Raw genomic sequence first — 17,359 nt, forward strand, 5'->3', positions numbered from 1 at the left:
AAGTCAGAATTCTTAGATTAAAGTCAGAATTCTCAGGTTAAAGTCAGAATTCTCAGATTAAAGCCAGAATTCTCAGATTAAAGCCAGAATTCTTAGATTAAAGTCAGAATTCTTAGATTAAAGTCAGAATTCTCAGGTTAAAGTCAGAATTCTGAGATTAAAGTCAGAATTCTCAGGTTAAAGTCAGAATTCTTTTTTTAAGGTGAGAAGCGCCGTGAAAATAGTCGGATCCGCGCCTCTCTGGCTACAGTGCGCGTTGTAATATTAAAATGAAAGGAGGTGGGGCTTCTTGACGCAGGTTCACTCAGAAGATGAAGCAGCTGCTGGATGGTTGTCAGATCGCTGCGCACTCGGGATGCTCGGCTCTCTCTGACCCAGCTCTCCTCAGACGCTGAAGATGTCGTATTCTCTGGGAGGTACGATATGTTTTGCATGTCAGACTTTATCACGTGTTACTTTTGTAATATCGGATTCTAAAGCATAAGAAGGAGATCACTCCAAAAATCTTACCGGGCTCATTTCCGTTCTTGAGTGTAAAATTGAGACGGAAAAAAATAAACTTCAATGGGTAAATTAATATGATATCTAACTATGTTATTTCTTTAACATAATAGCTGTTGCAACTTCTTAATCTTTCCTTACTGACTAAATTGGTACCTTTCAGATTAAAAATTAATGTAATGTTCAATGACTGGCCCTGATAGCATTTTTTGTTTTAAATCACTGATTTAGAGCACAAAATTGACACACACACAAAAAAACATTTTGCAGGAGAGTAAATGTTAGCTTCAATATTTCATAACAATGTTAAAAGCAAGAACTTTTTTTTACTTCGAAATTCATGTGTATATTACAAACTCTATATCTATATAGTGTGGGAAATCAAATTCTTTGTTTGTGCACAAACCTCGTTAATGATGCTGACTCTGTGTCCAGCAGAAAATCTTGTTGTTTGTATGGTTGAAACTGCTTAAGAAATAATTATCTATTTGTTGTACAAGAATGCAAAGGGATGCACGAGTTTATTTTCAAAAACTTGTACAATTACAACAAATAAGCAACCATTTCCACAACAGAACTGAACAAAAATATGACGTTTTTAGTAATAATGTATAAAGCAGTACAACAGCAGTGAGAATCTGAGCCTCATGTCAATGAGATTTGCAAAGGTTGATGCTAAACTCCGGGAATTGTAATAAACAACTAGAATTGTCTCAAAAACTTTCTGGGGAACCTGTTTGGACTCTCATGCTGGATGAGCCAGCCATAGATTCAGGCATGAGTTCTGACTTATTCTCATCCCAATACAGCTTTTCCTTGATGTTAGCCCTCAAATCCTTAACCTGTTTTCCTTTTTGGAAATTCTTAATTTGTTTTCATGAGTGTCAAATTTTGCTGTTGTCACATTAGCTAGAGTCATACTCTTACCATGTCGTGTAAATATAATGTAGAACATAGAATACTCTGTAAAGTGCAGAAAAAAAATTGGAGAATTAAATTTTATAGCTTGTGCACAGCTGAATGGGATGCTGCCTTTTAAATTTTGCATTTGTCACATACCTGCACCTCAGATGTTTTTCTTCTTACCGGTGAAGAAAAACATGTGAAGCAAAACACCAAAAACCAAACAATCAGGTGTACTTGTAGGACTTTTGTACTAAGATATACTTTGAGCACTCTAGATGCACCACTAGAAACTAAAAGCTTTCAGAAGTACTTTTTCAAGATTCATTTTATCCAGTTATTTAATTATTTATAATAAAAACAGCAAAGCAAACTGAGAAACTGAATATTCTTTGTTTTTTAAATATAAACTAAATGTAAAGTTAGTTTAATTAATTTTTAAAGCAACATTAACGCGCTTACGTTCACATACAGCTTTAGGTAGTTTTGTTAGTATGTTTCAAGTCTTCCTAAATAAAATGATTTAAAATTTGTACACCAGTTGTATTATTTTATTATCTTCCTAACAGCTAATTGAGATTCAAACTATGTTTTATCAGTGTGATTCATTGCTTCTCAGGAGATTCATCTCTTAATGGAGAGGAGCCGCCAGTTGCTCTCTGATGGGGCTGCTGGGTCTGTGCTGGGAGAGTTAACGCTCTCTTGATGAATAGTGATCTCATCTTTATGGATGTTGATTGGTTTCATTCTCAAGAGCTTTTACAGTCTGATGCGATGATCTTTTTATTGGAGGAACGCAGCTCAGGTTACAACAGCTTATAGTTAACCTTTTTGTCCTCATGGAGATGTATCTTAATTTTACAATTGACAGAGAAAACATTTTAGTATTTGTTGATCTCAGCATGGTTGCTGGCTGATGTGATTTTCACAAAAATCCAATTATGGAGGATGAGTCATCTTAATACACCCCCACCGTGTGACGTTAAATAACCGCAACAGCTTATGTGGCTTCAATCTCTTTTAAGTCTAAAAAAGAAATGCACAATTACATGCTAATAGAGATGACCGTGAAAATGCAGAAAATAAAGTCAGGGATTGTAATACAAAATACGTCAGTGCTATATCGGTCTTTATTTTTAGCTTTTAAAAATAGAAACTTATGGATGACGCAACCATGATTTTGAAAATGTAAACTAAAACTCTACAAAAAAAAAAAGAAAGAAAATAAATCAAAACAAAAAACAAGCACAGATGTCTTGCTTGAGTGACCAACTATATCATTTTAATTATTTCAACATTTCCTCTTTGATTTCATCAAGCACACAGATTGCAGACAAAACAAGATAATGGTTCTCAGCAGGATCCTCTTGCAATGAATTCATCTTCATTTGGAGTCAAACTCTGGAGACGATGTCATTTGTCAGTCTATGATAATCCTAATGCTTGTGTTTCCTTTCCTGCAGCCTTAATCACACAAACAACAGTTAGCTTTTTATCATGGCTGAATTTTTTGTGACATAAATAAGGACACAATGCCGGTGAAAGTGCATGAATCCATTCTCATTTTTTAAGTTATTTTTTTCTCTTTATAAGCAAGAATGCATTAATTCCTGTTTCTCTTTCTTCTTATTATTATTCAATGTTTACACATTATACTGCATTTTAGTACTTCTGCCAACTTTAACCAAATGTGCCAATTCATATGTCAAAACATAGTTTTTTCTACCTTCTCCCTTCTTCTTATGATTTGTTTTGCTTTTTCTTCAGTAATCATTCTGCAGATTTGCATTCTCACGTCTGTTCCACTAGGAACAACAATTTTTCTAGTATAAGTGCTATTTATTAATTGGTGTCAAATAAAGCTGTAATACTTTTAACTTGTTAAACCAAATAACTATTGAGCCTCCTTTATCATGCCTATTTGTGACTTTTTGTTTTCTAGTCCACTTGCAGGTTGTGCTGGCTGTGGGTCTGGCTGTGTTCTGCTACTGTCTGGTTCTTGGCTGCATCCTTTGCTGTCGCAAACAGAAAAGCCTTTCCTCTGAAGATAAAGAAGCAGCTTTTCTGTGCCCTCATCCTGCTGAGAGTGTGACTGTGACATTAAGTCACTCTCCGTGTACTCAACCTGTCAAACAGCAGTACGAAGAGCTGGATGGTAATGTGTTGGAGTGCCCTTCTTCTAAAAGTAGCTCTTCTCCGTCTGAAGATGACCTCAGCACTCTCCCATTCGACAACAGCCCCTCTAGACCAGCTGAGCTGCCGCAATCTTCCAGAGCGACTTTCCCAATGCGGCGCCTTAGTACTTCTGCTCTGCCCTGCTCTCCCAGTAAAGCTGCTAGTCATGGCAGGGCTTCCTTGCCCTCCCTCACCAAGCTCAGCTTTGTATCCAAATCCCGCCGGGTGATAGGCAGATGCAGAACTGTTAGTGGAGAAAGCTATGCTCTCAGTGAGAGCAGTCGGCTCACAGCAGGTGCTCCCAGCGTTAACAGCCAGCAGGGGGAGCCATGTCACCCTCAGTATGGCTCCAACTCCATCTCTGCCTCACCCAAACCGGCTCCTCTTCTGCACTTTTCCCTGCTCTTTAGCTCCAGCTCTGGCACCTTAGTGGTGAACATCCTGGGGCTTTCTGGGGACACAAGAAGACGCAGTGGGGTATTTGTTCGCGCCAGCCTCCCTCCACTTCACCCCTTGCTCCAGCAGACAGCCCCACGCCGACGCAGTCTCTGCCCAGACCTTGTCAGCCAGAGCTTTGTGCTGCAGGTGGGCTCTGTGGAGGAGCTCTGCACCTGTACACTGAGGCTGGCTGTCTACAGCAGGGACTTCTCTGGGCTGAGAGAGGCCGCTCTGGGGGAAGTGGAGTTACCCTGTGAGGAGATTGAGTGGGAGCCAGACTCCAAGACTACCCACGCCAAGCAGCTCATCCCAAGCAAAATCAAGCTGAAAAAGGTACACAGAAAAAAAGCTTTAAGAAACTGTCTTAAATGTGTGTTACCAAAATTACAAGTTTCCTACATACTGCAAAAACACAAAATCTGAGTATTTTTGGTTTAGTTTAAGGTGGAAAACTTAGTACACTGAACATAAAACAAAACAAAATTTTAAGTAATTTTTCAGCAAGAAATTAGCTTGTTTTCAGTCAGTAATTAAAACAAGCTAAGCGCCTTATTCGTTATACAACGCCTATAATATACATACATTCCTGTATTTTATAAACCTACTTACTATATACAGTATATTATACCTGATAACCTACGATAATACTTCGACATCCTTGAAAAGATGTTTTAGATAAGAAATGGTGGTCTGTCTCCTTTTTTTCTTATTACACAGGCAGATTATTTCAGTACTTTTTCATCAATATTGAGGAATTATTGACTTAAAACAAGTTCCTATTTCTTTTTGAAATGTTACTTATCAGTTAATGTCTTATTTTAAGTGTTTTAAGACAGTTGCACTAGAAACTACACAAAAAATAGATTTCGTTTTTCTCTGTAATGTGTCTGAGTCCTATACTGTTACAAAAAGTTGTTTTCTTTCACAAAAGTGAAAAAAAGTACTTTATATATATTGATTCTGTTGCACAGAACAGATACAGTACCTCACTTTGAAAAAGTTTTCATATCTCCTGAACCGTATGATTGCAAACATCAATATATTTTACTGTTTTTTATTTCCTGATTGTGCATTATTGAGAGGTGAAAGGAAAATATGCTGCATTCAAGTTACTTGGGAAGTGGGAACATGGAACTGGGTTTGGTGTCGGATCTGAAGCAACAGCTTTCTTCAGAAATTGGAATTTCAACATGGAGAGACCCATCAATATAGTTTGCAGTAGTTCTGACAAACAAAATTTAAAGTTTTACTTTCCATAAACAAACAACACTTTTAATTTGTTCAGTTTAGAGTTGCAGTTGCATGTGCGTTTTGCAACATAAACACATTTTCACCACATCTTACTACTGTTGACGCATGGAGTGGCCATACTGAAACACAAAATCCACCTTACAAGTCATAACTGGGGTCAGAGTTGCTCCCACTTTCCCAGTGGGAAAAATAACTTTGGAGGACATTCCCGTTAATTTTCTGACAAATCAACAAAAAGATGCTAATGCCCTCAAAAAAACAACAGACAGACTGCTGAAACAAAATTAGATACAGTTTAAAAATCTTTTGTTTTTTTTCCTTTTAAAATATTTCTTTTCAACTAAATTGCACAATAGAAATATCACACTATTAGAAATAACCTAACAAAATGATTTATAAAGTGATTTATTGTGGCCATATTTTTCATACTATAAGAATCTATAATTTTAACAAATGTATCAAATATGTTTGTGAGCTGCTATGTTTTTTATTTGATTCTTGCTTTTGTTTACTTTGTGTTCCAGTGAATGCATCATGGATTCACTGGAGAGAAATAAAATAAAAGTCTTCCCAAGGTCTTTGCAAAGTCTTCTCAACTGCGTTAATGGATAGGGAAAGTTTTCTCGCACCCTGTTAAATAACATATTTAATCTGTGGTCACATCCAACATCTAATCAGCTATGCCATTAGCCAGTTTTCCATAGATGTTAGTCATGGGGATTTTGTTGATAGAGACTGCAGAACAAACAGGCCGAGTGAAACAAATTGGATGAGCGCCCACACAGTGCTCTCTGTGACTCAGCTCCAATGCTGCCAAAAGGCATTAATAACAGCCTTTTGGTGGGGGGTGAGCCTGAGGCTTCAATGGTCTGTATTCACTCACGAACGCCACAGTTCTTGTTGGGAAAGCCCATTTCCTGTCCCCTTCCCCTTTATATAATGGCCAGTTATAGATTATTGATTCCATTCCACAGCATCATCTTCCACAGTCTCGGTAAGAGCAGCTGCTAAATGTAAACAGGTGGATGTGGACTGGCTATAGAAAAAGCACGGTTGCTCTGCCTCCTGGAAAACAGAGAAAGAGTGGTGTATAATTTGGTCAAGGCTCTGTGGCTCAAGCTTTGATGTCTGCCCATTCTGAATATGAACTACTACATCACTTTTCTAATCATTGTAATGTAACCAGTGAGGTTACTGGCAATAATTCATCTGCCATTTCTTGTTTTGACATGTTATTGGAATAAAAGGTTTTGAGATTACAGGCATTTTGAGAAGAGGCCAATCAATGATTGTTAATGTTCTGTGATTGTTTGCATGTGCTCAGTTTTTAATGTGAGTGTCCAAACTATCTACAGTAAATGTCACGTTTATCTCAGTCAGCAGATAAAAACTTTGCATTTTTTTTCAAATTAAATAATCAATTATATATCTAAAAAAACAAAGAAACACACCTGCTTTCATACAGGGAGATGTACTGTCCACATATACACAGCTAAGAGATTATTGGAATTTTATTTGATAGATCATCACAATGCATTGCATTATATGAATGCAAAATTTCTTTTGAAACTTTGCATTTTATTTTATTTTTTCCACATTCAACTTACACTCTGGAAATTAAATTTCAGTGCTCTGACTGCCTCCAATAATGCAGACAACTGTTTATCTAAAAGTAGGATGTGCAGTCAAATTCATTTTCAAGCATCCCACATGCTAAGGTGAGTGGATTTTCAGCAGTACAGTCTTTGCATAATATTGCTTGCATTTATTTTTGGGTCATTGCGCCACTATTTTAGTGACAGCTATGTAAATGCTGTAATATGTATGTCACAGTTTTGCAAATGATTATCTCATGAATAAGTTGTTAGACTCTCTGCTCTAAGCTGAAACTGGGTGTGGTGGACAATTCTGTTCTTGGAGACACCGGTTTCAATCGGCTCAGAGGGACCACTGCTCCTTATCTTTAAATTTCTGTTTTATGACCGACCACCACTCCGCTTTCAATAAAACCAGGCTAACGCAGGGAGGCAAGTTGGAGTTGTTATGAGGCACCACCATGACTCTTCCCCTTTGCAAAGGCTGAAGTGATAATGCTCTCTGTTTGGTTCTTTATATGTGCAGGTTAAAGTACCCTACAACGTATGTGCCAAATGTGCATCAGGGTAATGCTATCATCTTTCTTTGTTACTTAAACACAAGGAATCTGTTGAGATCAACACACTAAGTGGATTTACATTCACAGTGAAAAGTAAGCATGTCTATGCTGAGTTAAAACTGTTACTTAGAAAGGTGTTGTTCACATTATCTGAGGTGAAATGATAGTGACAGCGGCAGTGAGCTGAAAAATACTTTTTGAATAAAATCACCAAGCAGTCAAGCAGTCCCTGTTGGCCTTCAGTTCATTCATCTGACAGCAGAAAGTGACTCATTGGACTTTTCACAGTTCAAGCTGATCAGAGTTGACATAAAATCAGATGGAAATTATAGTGAGAAGTTCACACCAGTTGCTTTTATCTAAAGTGACTGAGAACATAAACATCTATTATTTTTTGATGGGGAGTCAAATGAAAACAAGAAAAATGAAAAAAATATGACTATAAGCTTTAAGTGGCTCACAATTTAATCATGTAGATAAGCTTAGAATGGGAGGATTTTATTATTTATTCCTTGAATCAGATATTGCTTGTTGTTAATATAAATTCTGTCCTAAAAAGAATATAAAGTGCACATCTGTACAGAAAAAAAATAATGTTCTTCCTCACACGAGAACCATAACATTTTTGTTTTTATAACCTGTAGATCTTCCTTATTACTTGTCCTCAGAGTTTCAGTTCTCAGGAGACTCTGGGATGCAAGAAAAGCTCAGTCTGCGTACCACGGACTTTGGGCCAACTGTTCATCTTGCTGCAGTACCAGATCCTGGCTCAGCGAATCAAAGTGATGGTTCGAAAGGCTGAAAATTTGGCCAAGCTGACGCGAATCCCAGGAACACCAGGTAAAGATCCACTTCACATCTAAACAAGAAAATGCATGTGTCGGGACACTTTAACTGTGTAAATATCCAAGTGCTTAGGTTCTTTGTAGGGAAGGTTAACCCTCTGATGTGTAAGTGGGTCCTTTTTGATGCGGTGAGGTAATCTTTTTGCAGTATCTTTCAAATGAAAAGTTTTCATCACTTCATATTCCAAGTATTCCTCAACAAACGTGTTATTGATATCATGCAATTAAAATAAGTAAAAATAAAAATCCATAAAAATAAATACACTAATAAATGAGCTGGAAAAGAATTGAGTGCCTTCTCTGGGTTGGATAGGATATTCTGCCCCAAGCAGAGGAGTTCAAATATCTCGAGATCTTGTTCATCAGTGAGGAAAAAATGGAGAGAGAGATTGAAAGGCAGATTAATTGTTACCTGGGTCAAAAAAGACGCACTCACAGAAGACTGTATAGTTAGTCACTCACGCATCAGAGGGTTAATGAGAGAATTAAAATAAAATAACTTTTGACTTGCTCAGTTTAATGCACATATCAAATCTGACATTTTTGTATAATATCTAACAGCTTCTACAAAGTCTACTGAAAACATAAGCAATAGACTTTGTAGCTTTTAGCTTTATGAGGTTGTTATTCCAAACTAATACTTATTTATACTCTTGACAAATCTAGATTTAAAATTGTTTTCATTCACCCAAAAAGTTTCTTTCTCATAGAAAATGTGACAAAGGTCTTTCTAAAGATAAAACAATGCAGTATAAATTTTAAAAATTGTATTTTAGTGATTTGGCTTTGATTATAAGCTACACATTTTTGAGGTTGGAAGGCTTCAACATCATTTTTTCTCCAGCTCTCTGTTTCAAGTTATTGGCATTAATTACAGTCACAAGGAACATTCACTTTAGAGCTAAATCTGCCTGCATCCCATTAGTCCACTATAAGTTTAAAGTTGGGTTCATTCCCTTTATTTGTAAGGCTAACATGAACAATACAATTTGTCAGAATGTGTGTCAGTCTCCTGCTTGGTTCAGCTGCAGTCATCATACCAGTTCCTTGTTTGGCGTGTGGCATAATTAAATCAGAAACTGTTCAGCCCAGAAGTCATTTCCCCTCTTGTCTATGCCATATCTTGCTGCATCTGATTTTCTGCTGGTTAAGATTGGAGGATGCAGGAGAATCTGTACAAAGAAAAAATGTTTCAGAACAAATGGACAAGAGCCACAGTGTTTTTCTATTATAGTAAATTTGATAAGGTTTCTTAAATGGATTATCAACAGTGATTATATATTCCAGGTGATGTTGGAGATATGCAAAAGCGGAGCCACGAGGAAATAAACAAGTTTGTTTAGATTATGTGAGTGTAGCAACGGAAGATTTCTGTAAATAAACATTCGCTGCAAATAATAACATAAATAATTGCATTTGATTACTGTAGAAGAAAACTATAGACAGAAACAATGGAATCTAATTTATCTTTTTAAATAACTTCTAACATTGAAAAACAATGTTGAAACAGTTTGACTGCCCGAAGAAGATGCATTCGTTTGTTTTTCAGTATATGAGGAATGCAGGGCTAAGAAAAAACTAACAATTTTCTCAAATCAACTTAGGAAAAGTACATCTGAAACAATACACACAAAACATTATTCAAGTAAAAATAATTTAAGACCCATTGTAGACTGTTGAAACCCTAACAAACTTTGTACCAGGTACTTCTATGTGCAACTGAATAAAAGATAAAATGTTTTCTAAGTCTTCACATGGTAATGATGAGCAAAGTTTTGTGACAGGTCCACAGATGAGTTACATTTGGAGGAACTAGCTTCTCGCTAGATCATGTAATCCAGATAGTCACTTCAAACCGGCAGGTGAAAATAAAATATTTAACTCAAAGGTTAAATTAAAGAGGTGTGTGTCGCTAGCAAGTAAAAAAAAAAAAAATTGCCTTTTTTTTTTCTTTTTTTTTTCAACAGATCACTATGTTGTCATCAACTTACATCAGGATGGTAAAATAATTGACACAAAAGAGACCAAAATGGCCAGTGGGCCAAACCCCATTTGGAATGCTCCCTTCCTGTTTGACCTTCCACCTGGTGACATCACCCAGCTGCCACTGGCTCTCGAATTCATCGTGATGCAGGTTTGAGTTTCAGACAAATGAAATGTGTGCTTTAAATTTACCCGTGATCGATGAAAGCTCAACAGTAACTGACTCTGGATTTATTGTTGCAGGGCCGTCTCTACACTAAGAACAGTATTCTGGGGCGCATACTGATTGGCGGCAATGCTTCAGATGTAGGACAGGAGCACTGGAGGGAAATCTGCGGTCCAGGACAAACAGAAACCACTCGGTGGCACGCCATCCAGTCAGATGCAGTGTAGGACAAATTATATGTAAAATGTAATCGGAGCAGAATCACATTTATCTATGGGACTATAGAAGGTGAAACACTGATCACACTGGGAATGATGTGTAAGAAGTTTGTCTAATTTAGCAGTCATCTCACCATCACACTACTTCGCTGTGATTCCTTAATACTGTAGCATTGTAACAACTTGGATGTACTGTGAAACCATACTATTATAGAACTGTTTTATTTTGTGCCAAGAAACTACAAATTTCAAAGCTTGCTGGACAAAAAGGCTAACATGCATGTGTGTATTTTACATCTTTGACAGTGTGTGACTTTTTTCTTTCATCTGTAATTGTACCAATGTCCCTCTTTCAGACTCATATCTATCAATCTGTACAGATCTGTTAAAATTGCATTGTTATAGTTGGAATGTCTGCTAATTCTTCATCATTTTATTCTTTACCTGGGGGAAAAAATAAATAAATGAGAAAAATTCTACTTTACCTGGATTCCTTAGTTCACAAAGTCAGAACTGCCAGGTTGCAGACAATCCTTTTAATTTTAAAGATAAATGTTGCTTGCAGTAACACTTATATAGGCCAACTTCTTAATAAAGTAGAGCAGCTCTAAGAACTCCGGGACATCCATAACCATAATTAAAGATATATTATTACGCAACACATGGAGATCTCTGCAAGTATCTACAGGTTAAATATTTTACGCTGAAGAAAGGCTCACTGAAAGCCAAAATGTCTGACATTGATTGGATTTGTTTCTTAAATATGAACAGCAAAACAAAATATTACAGCAAACATAAAATAGCAAATTCCCTCAAACAGAAAACACAAGTTGATCCCAGATTGCTTATTACAAAGATTTTTAAAAAATCTTAAGGAAGGACGTATTTTTATATGTCAGTACTGCAGTGGGCCATCAGGTGTCAGCAGAACCACCTCTCTATCCATTTGAAGATGGATTGGAAGAGAGATGATGCTCGGTTCTTTTTAATGAAATCCTTTATCTCAAATTTTGTGACCAAATGACAGCTGTTTAAAAACTTAGGAAGTAATTTGTATTCACACTATGTAATATTTTAGATGATTGCTAAAGAGGTAAATTTGAAAGCGATGGACATTTTCTCTATACTTTCTGCCTGTCAAGAGATACTCAAACATCCTGTTATTATCTAGGTTAGTATGGTGGTGTTTAATTTTGTTGAAATTAAATAAATGTAATTTACAAGAAAGCAAAAGTAACAAGTTACTAATTTATTGTCATTTCATGTAAACTCATTGTCCACTTTACACCTTGCTAATACTCAGTTTGACCCTTCAGAACTTCCTTCATTATTCCTGCCAGAAATTTAACAAGGAGTCAGAAACATGTCTTAGAAAGTTATATTTACATGACAGTATCATACAGCAGCTGCAGATTTGTGTGCTGCACATCCATGATGTCCTGTTACATTACACCCTCGCATTTGTGTCTTCAAATTTCCATATCCAATTAAATTACTTTATTAATCCCAAAAGAAAATTAAATTTTGTTTCATGACACATATGAGCCAAGTAGATTTAAAAATTTGCTGTTTATGGTGATGGTATGAGGATCTTGGGTAGCGGTCAGTATTGCCACAAATATGAATAAGCCTCTGACTGAAGAATATGACATGACTGCTAACAACTAAATATTTGGTCAGCTGAGATAACATGTTCTGGATGACACTGTAAGTTATTGGCAAACACTGCTAATCCATCTCATTTGCTTTTGGGATGATAATCAGCTGTTCTCTGTAGTAAAAACAATGCATCATTGGCATGGGTACACAGTTTAAAAAAACTGTCCAGCTGCACAACATCCAAAACCAGAAGAAACATCCAAACATCCAATGCTTCAACCAAAAAAACTAAGAGATGAAGTCTACAAAAGTAAACAGTCAGAACTTACTTAACAGAGCTACTCCAGGCTGCCAACACGAGTGGTGCAATTTCATTTAATAACTGACGAAACCATATTTAGTTATATCAAACGTGTTCTCACTAATGAGCGCCTCCCTATCCATGGATCATTACACAAAATTGCTGTGGTCTTGGCATGAGGCTGTACAGCATTTGACACTAGCATTCCTCCCTGTTTAGACTCCTCAGATGTTCCCACTCTTCTGTGGGAGACAAACTAAATGAGATGTTGCTGATGCCTCTGCAGTCTTTTGTCTGTGTGGCCCTGCAGTGGGGCTGCTGCTACAATCATTTCAGATCACTGTTATTTTCTCTGAGGATGAACATAAAAGCTTTTCACTGAAAACATCAAAGAAAAAAACAAGAAAGTTTTCTTATTAAAAATGTAATGTAGCGCATCCTTTGGCAGTTGTTTTGTGTGCCTAAATGAAAGCCACAAATATCATAAATCCAAAATGTGAAAAAGTTATTCTGTCGCTCAGAAGTTCTGTCTTGGGATTAAAAAATGTTTTTTTTGAAAAAAAAACCTAAAGGCTACATTTAGTCTGTTGGACTCAAGAAAATAAACATCATCCAACATCCAGGTATCAGGTTCAAATCAAGAGAGCAGTCTGTATCTAAGGCCACCACATCATCCACATTAGCTATACTGATCCACAACTTGTTTATCATCTCCCTGAATTTCAAGTATTTACTCAGTAACTCAAAATGCACAACATGGTAGGAAAAAAAATATAGTTTGGCGGAAAATTGTGCCAACTATGGGAAAACTATCACTATTTTTGAACATCCATTGTTTGCAAATCTGCAGTTTCACAGCTTTAATAACATCTTTGACTCTGTATGGCATATGAGTGACTCACTCCTTTGTTTCAATTCTGTTTAGAAAGCCTGACATGTTCTGACTGTCAGTGGATACCTGCTTTCATCGGAAGAGACAGCAGGGTATTTCTGTACAAGAGAGGGGGGAACATGATGTTCTCTGTTGTAATGCATAAAATTGCATGTCAGACTTCTCCCAACAGTCTTAAGTTTTGTGTGTGTTTGTTTCACTGCCATGAGAAAAAGACAAGATATAAAAATGTGTTTGGAAGTTTGTCCAAACCAAACTAAATCTTTGCCATTTGATTTTATTTACATTTTGTCAAACCCAAAAATTATAAATTTTTCTGAGGTTTTATGTGATAGTCCAACAAAAATAATCATCTGACAACTGTAGAATCTATTTGTTTCCAGCCCTCCTTGATCTAAACCAGTTGTTCTCAAAGTTCGGGGATTTTCATCAGAAATTAACCCAAATACCAAAAACGAAAATGAGAAATGTAGGAATTTTAGAAATGTTGTAAAAAAAATAAAAAAATAAAAAAAAAAAAACAACAGCACTTAAAAATAAATAAACCTAGCAGCAACAACATTGATACATGTTTTTTAGTTGAGAAAATGGTGAGAAAAGCAAAAAATTTTGACAATATTGATTGTTTGTAAAACAATTTTGTATCATTGGGTTAAAATTCTTGCTGACTTTACAAAGGAATCCTCAAAGGTTCTCCAAAAAGAGGATCAGAGCTGCTTGTTTTATTACAGTTCCATTATGGTTGGACCATTTCTGTTCATTTATTTCTCAAAAAGCTTCTTTTAATAAATGTATTTGTTTCACTTATCACTTTTTTTTTGCAATATTAGCATAATGGAAATGTTACTAACACTTATCCACCCTGTATGCACATAAATACTTTCTGAATTATTTCCATAAATATTTACGTTCATTCTACAAATTGAATAGACAAATATTTCATTCAAGACTAACATTAATCTTTGAATCAGTGTGTACTCATACAGCTTTTGAATGCTGACACCTAGTGGATTTCAAAGATATAGCAGTTATGGACCGAAACTGAGGTCATATTCAAAAAATCTGATTATGCATCTTAATCTTGTTCATCAGATTAAAGGTAACTTTTAAAAACAGTAGCCTTTATTTATGTACCAAATACAATTTTTAAGCCCACATTTCTATGTAGTGTTTCAGTTACTGAAATGAGTTACCGCAATAAATAAGCATTTAAATAACATTTTACTCCATTGAATATGACTTGAGATGTATGACTTTGTCGTTAAGTTAGAGATTGCATCAGCTTGACTCAAAATTGGCTACATCTGTGTGTATGCGTCTCTGTGTAAAAGATTTTAGACAGAGGAAACTGCTGGTGAGCAAGTAATTATTCACATTTGTTCACTTTTTATTTAAAAGAAATAGGCACATATGCATCACTGTGCCCCCTGCTTCTGAAAGGTGCAAACCTTTCAGTAGCAGGGGGGTTTTACTATTGTATTTTTGTGAAGTCTTGTTGAGATGTTTGAGTGTGTGAGTGATTAACTTCACAGTCAGACTCCACATCTGTAGACCACAGCAGACTTAAAGAGCTTCAGAGAACCACAAGCAAAATCAGTCTTCCTTCTTCCCATTATCAGATGTTTCTGTGACTGTGATAAATGGTTGCTCTGTCATCATCTGGCAAGTTTTCACCCTCCCTTCTTAATGGTTCAGGTTGCTGTTGACCTTGATACTGCAGCCCGATCAGAGGTCTCGAGTTCAACTGCGCTAGATCAAATGGCAGCCTGATGAAAATGGACAGAATGCAGCTAAGTTGACTGAGACCTTGGCTGGCAGGTGGAGGAAACATGTAAACATGGAGCCACTTTTAGGGAGCCTCAAGGAACATCCACATATCATTAACAAGGAGGGGTTGAAGCCAACCTAATACATGCTAACTCATTCCCTTTCATTAAATTTATGGTTTATGCATATGTCTATGAATAAGCACTATTTGTGCATGCAAAATAGGAGACAAATCTTTAAGCTTCACTCTTAATTTATCCATTCATGATCTATTTCTGTTTGTCCTTGCAGGATTGTGAGGTTGACGCTTGCCTCCAATGGTTGGTATCAATAAATTGAGCTTCTTTAAATTTCAGCATTCACAAGCATCCAGTTTCCGTTTTCTTTAAGCCAAACATGAAAGCATATTGACAGTTCTATGGGATGTTCCTTAAAACTTAATGTCACTATCATTTCAGTTTAGCTTTACAAAAAAGAAATCCCTCAAAAATATAATTTTATAACCTTTTGACATTTTGACTTCTAAATGTAGGATAGGTTGATGGAAAAGGCAAGAAATCAGTCACGTATGCCCCCCGCTGTGCAACCTGTGGGACGGCATGGTGCATGGTTACAGCTGCAGAAATATTCCACAACAGCTGGACTCAGTGTGTTTCTCTGCTCGCAGCGTAAACAATGGACCAGGCAGCACATAATCAAAAACACATGAGATTCTTTCACCCAAAGCTATTGTTGTGTTTTCTGACAAGCCCATCAGCGTGAAACACATTATCGAACCTCAAAGAATCTTGTGAAATTTTGAGAACAATGTGAAAGAGGTGCCATTAGTGGTGTTTCCGCCCCAGAGAATATCAAATGCTTTGAAGACCACATTTCAATAGGAAGAACCACATTGTGGGCATTTACATAAAAAGTACAAGGGAACGCCAAAGTGTGACTCCAAAGTATTTAGAAAATATTATTTGGACAGATATTCTCAGACTTCGATGCTTGGGTTGAACGTCAGTGATTTTCTAAGCAATTCACAAGCCTTTGAACCTTTTAATGTACTGTCGTGCAAACCCGGTTCATTTGGCTGCCTTAAGCCCAAATGCTTTGTGGCATTCCTCCTGGACGAATGCCACAAAGTTTATTTTCAGGAGGGAATGCTTTGTGACACTCCTCCCTGAAAATAAACAATAGTTGAGTATTTGTCAGCAAGTTTCTCTTTAGCTGGTTGTAAAAAATTAGGCCTCACAACATATTTTAAGTGGGATTAATTGGATGAAACAAAGGAAGTACAATGAATTAAATGTGACAATAGGGAGTGTGATCTAGAACTAAAACTCCTCTTATAAAGTGCTGTTTGAACATGACTTATTTTCTCCTCTCTCCTTTTTTCTCTCCTGTTTTCCCATTTATCTGTTTGATGGAAATCCATAAAACATCAAAAGATCTGACTTTACAGAGAAAACTGACAGTCATTCTAAAGGAGAAAGACCATGTGGACAAATGTATCTGCTCTATCATAACAATTTTTTAATGATATGTTTAGTCACCTCTGAAAACAATCGGCTGCATCAAATTTTACTTAAGCATATCACAATAAAAGTATGATACAAAAGTTTCCCTGCCACAATTTTTAAGTTTATTTGTGACATAAATGAAAACCATGAATTGCTTTTTCTTAAAAATAGATGCAAAATGTTGTTTATTCTTAATCCTAAAGAACCTAAGCCTTTGAATTGACCTTTTTTCAAGTGCACTCATATTTTAGAATAAACATTTAGCCTAAGGGAAATACAAATTACAACAATAGATTTATGAACTCCTCTTTGTTTCAGCAAATATACTGTGCCCGCAGCTTGTTTGAATTAAGGCAAACAGCCTGCTACACAAATATATATATGTACACAACACTCTGACTCTGTAAACCTTGTTGACTCTGTGTCATTTCAGGCCCAAACCTATAATGCAGGTCAGATGATTATGTGACAATGATGTTAACAGAAACATTTGAAGTTGGATGGGAGCATTATGTGAAATAAAACCTCTAGATTTGAGATCTTCGAACAAAACAGTTCCAGTCTGCAGGAAACAGATATCTTATGTTGTAGAGTCCCCTGGTGTTACTTTGAATTTAAATTAGAATCATAACTTTAAAGGGTTCATGACGTTTGACCACA

The 17,359-nt window shown here is 36.3% G+C and overlaps 1 protein-coding gene across 1 annotated transcript; it reads left to right on the plus strand.

The window, feature by feature from the left end:
• The first annotated feature begins 330 nt into the window (after nucleotides 1-330).
• LOC129363988 (synaptotagmin-4) lies at nucleotides 331-11,114 on the plus strand. Its single transcript, XM_055036337.1, has 5 exons — nucleotides 331-416; nucleotides 3,347-4,350; nucleotides 8,092-8,263; nucleotides 10,236-10,402; nucleotides 10,495-11,114. The coding sequence occupies exons 1-5, from the start codon at nucleotides 398-400 to the stop codon at nucleotides 10,642-10,644; spliced, it is 1,512 nt and encodes a 503-aa protein (XP_054892312.1). The 5' UTR covers nucleotides 331-397; the 3' UTR covers nucleotides 10,645-11,114.
• The last annotated feature ends 6,245 nt before the right edge of the window (nucleotides 11,115-17,359 follow it).

The sequence above is a fragment of the Poeciliopsis prolifica genome, unplaced genomic scaffold, assembly GCF_027474105.1.
Source record: "Poeciliopsis prolifica strain line A6 unplaced genomic scaffold, Auburn_PproV2 SCAFFOLD011, whole genome shotgun sequence".
Classification (NCBI taxonomy): Eukaryota; Metazoa; Chordata; class Actinopteri; order Cyprinodontiformes; family Poeciliidae; genus Poeciliopsis; species Poeciliopsis prolifica.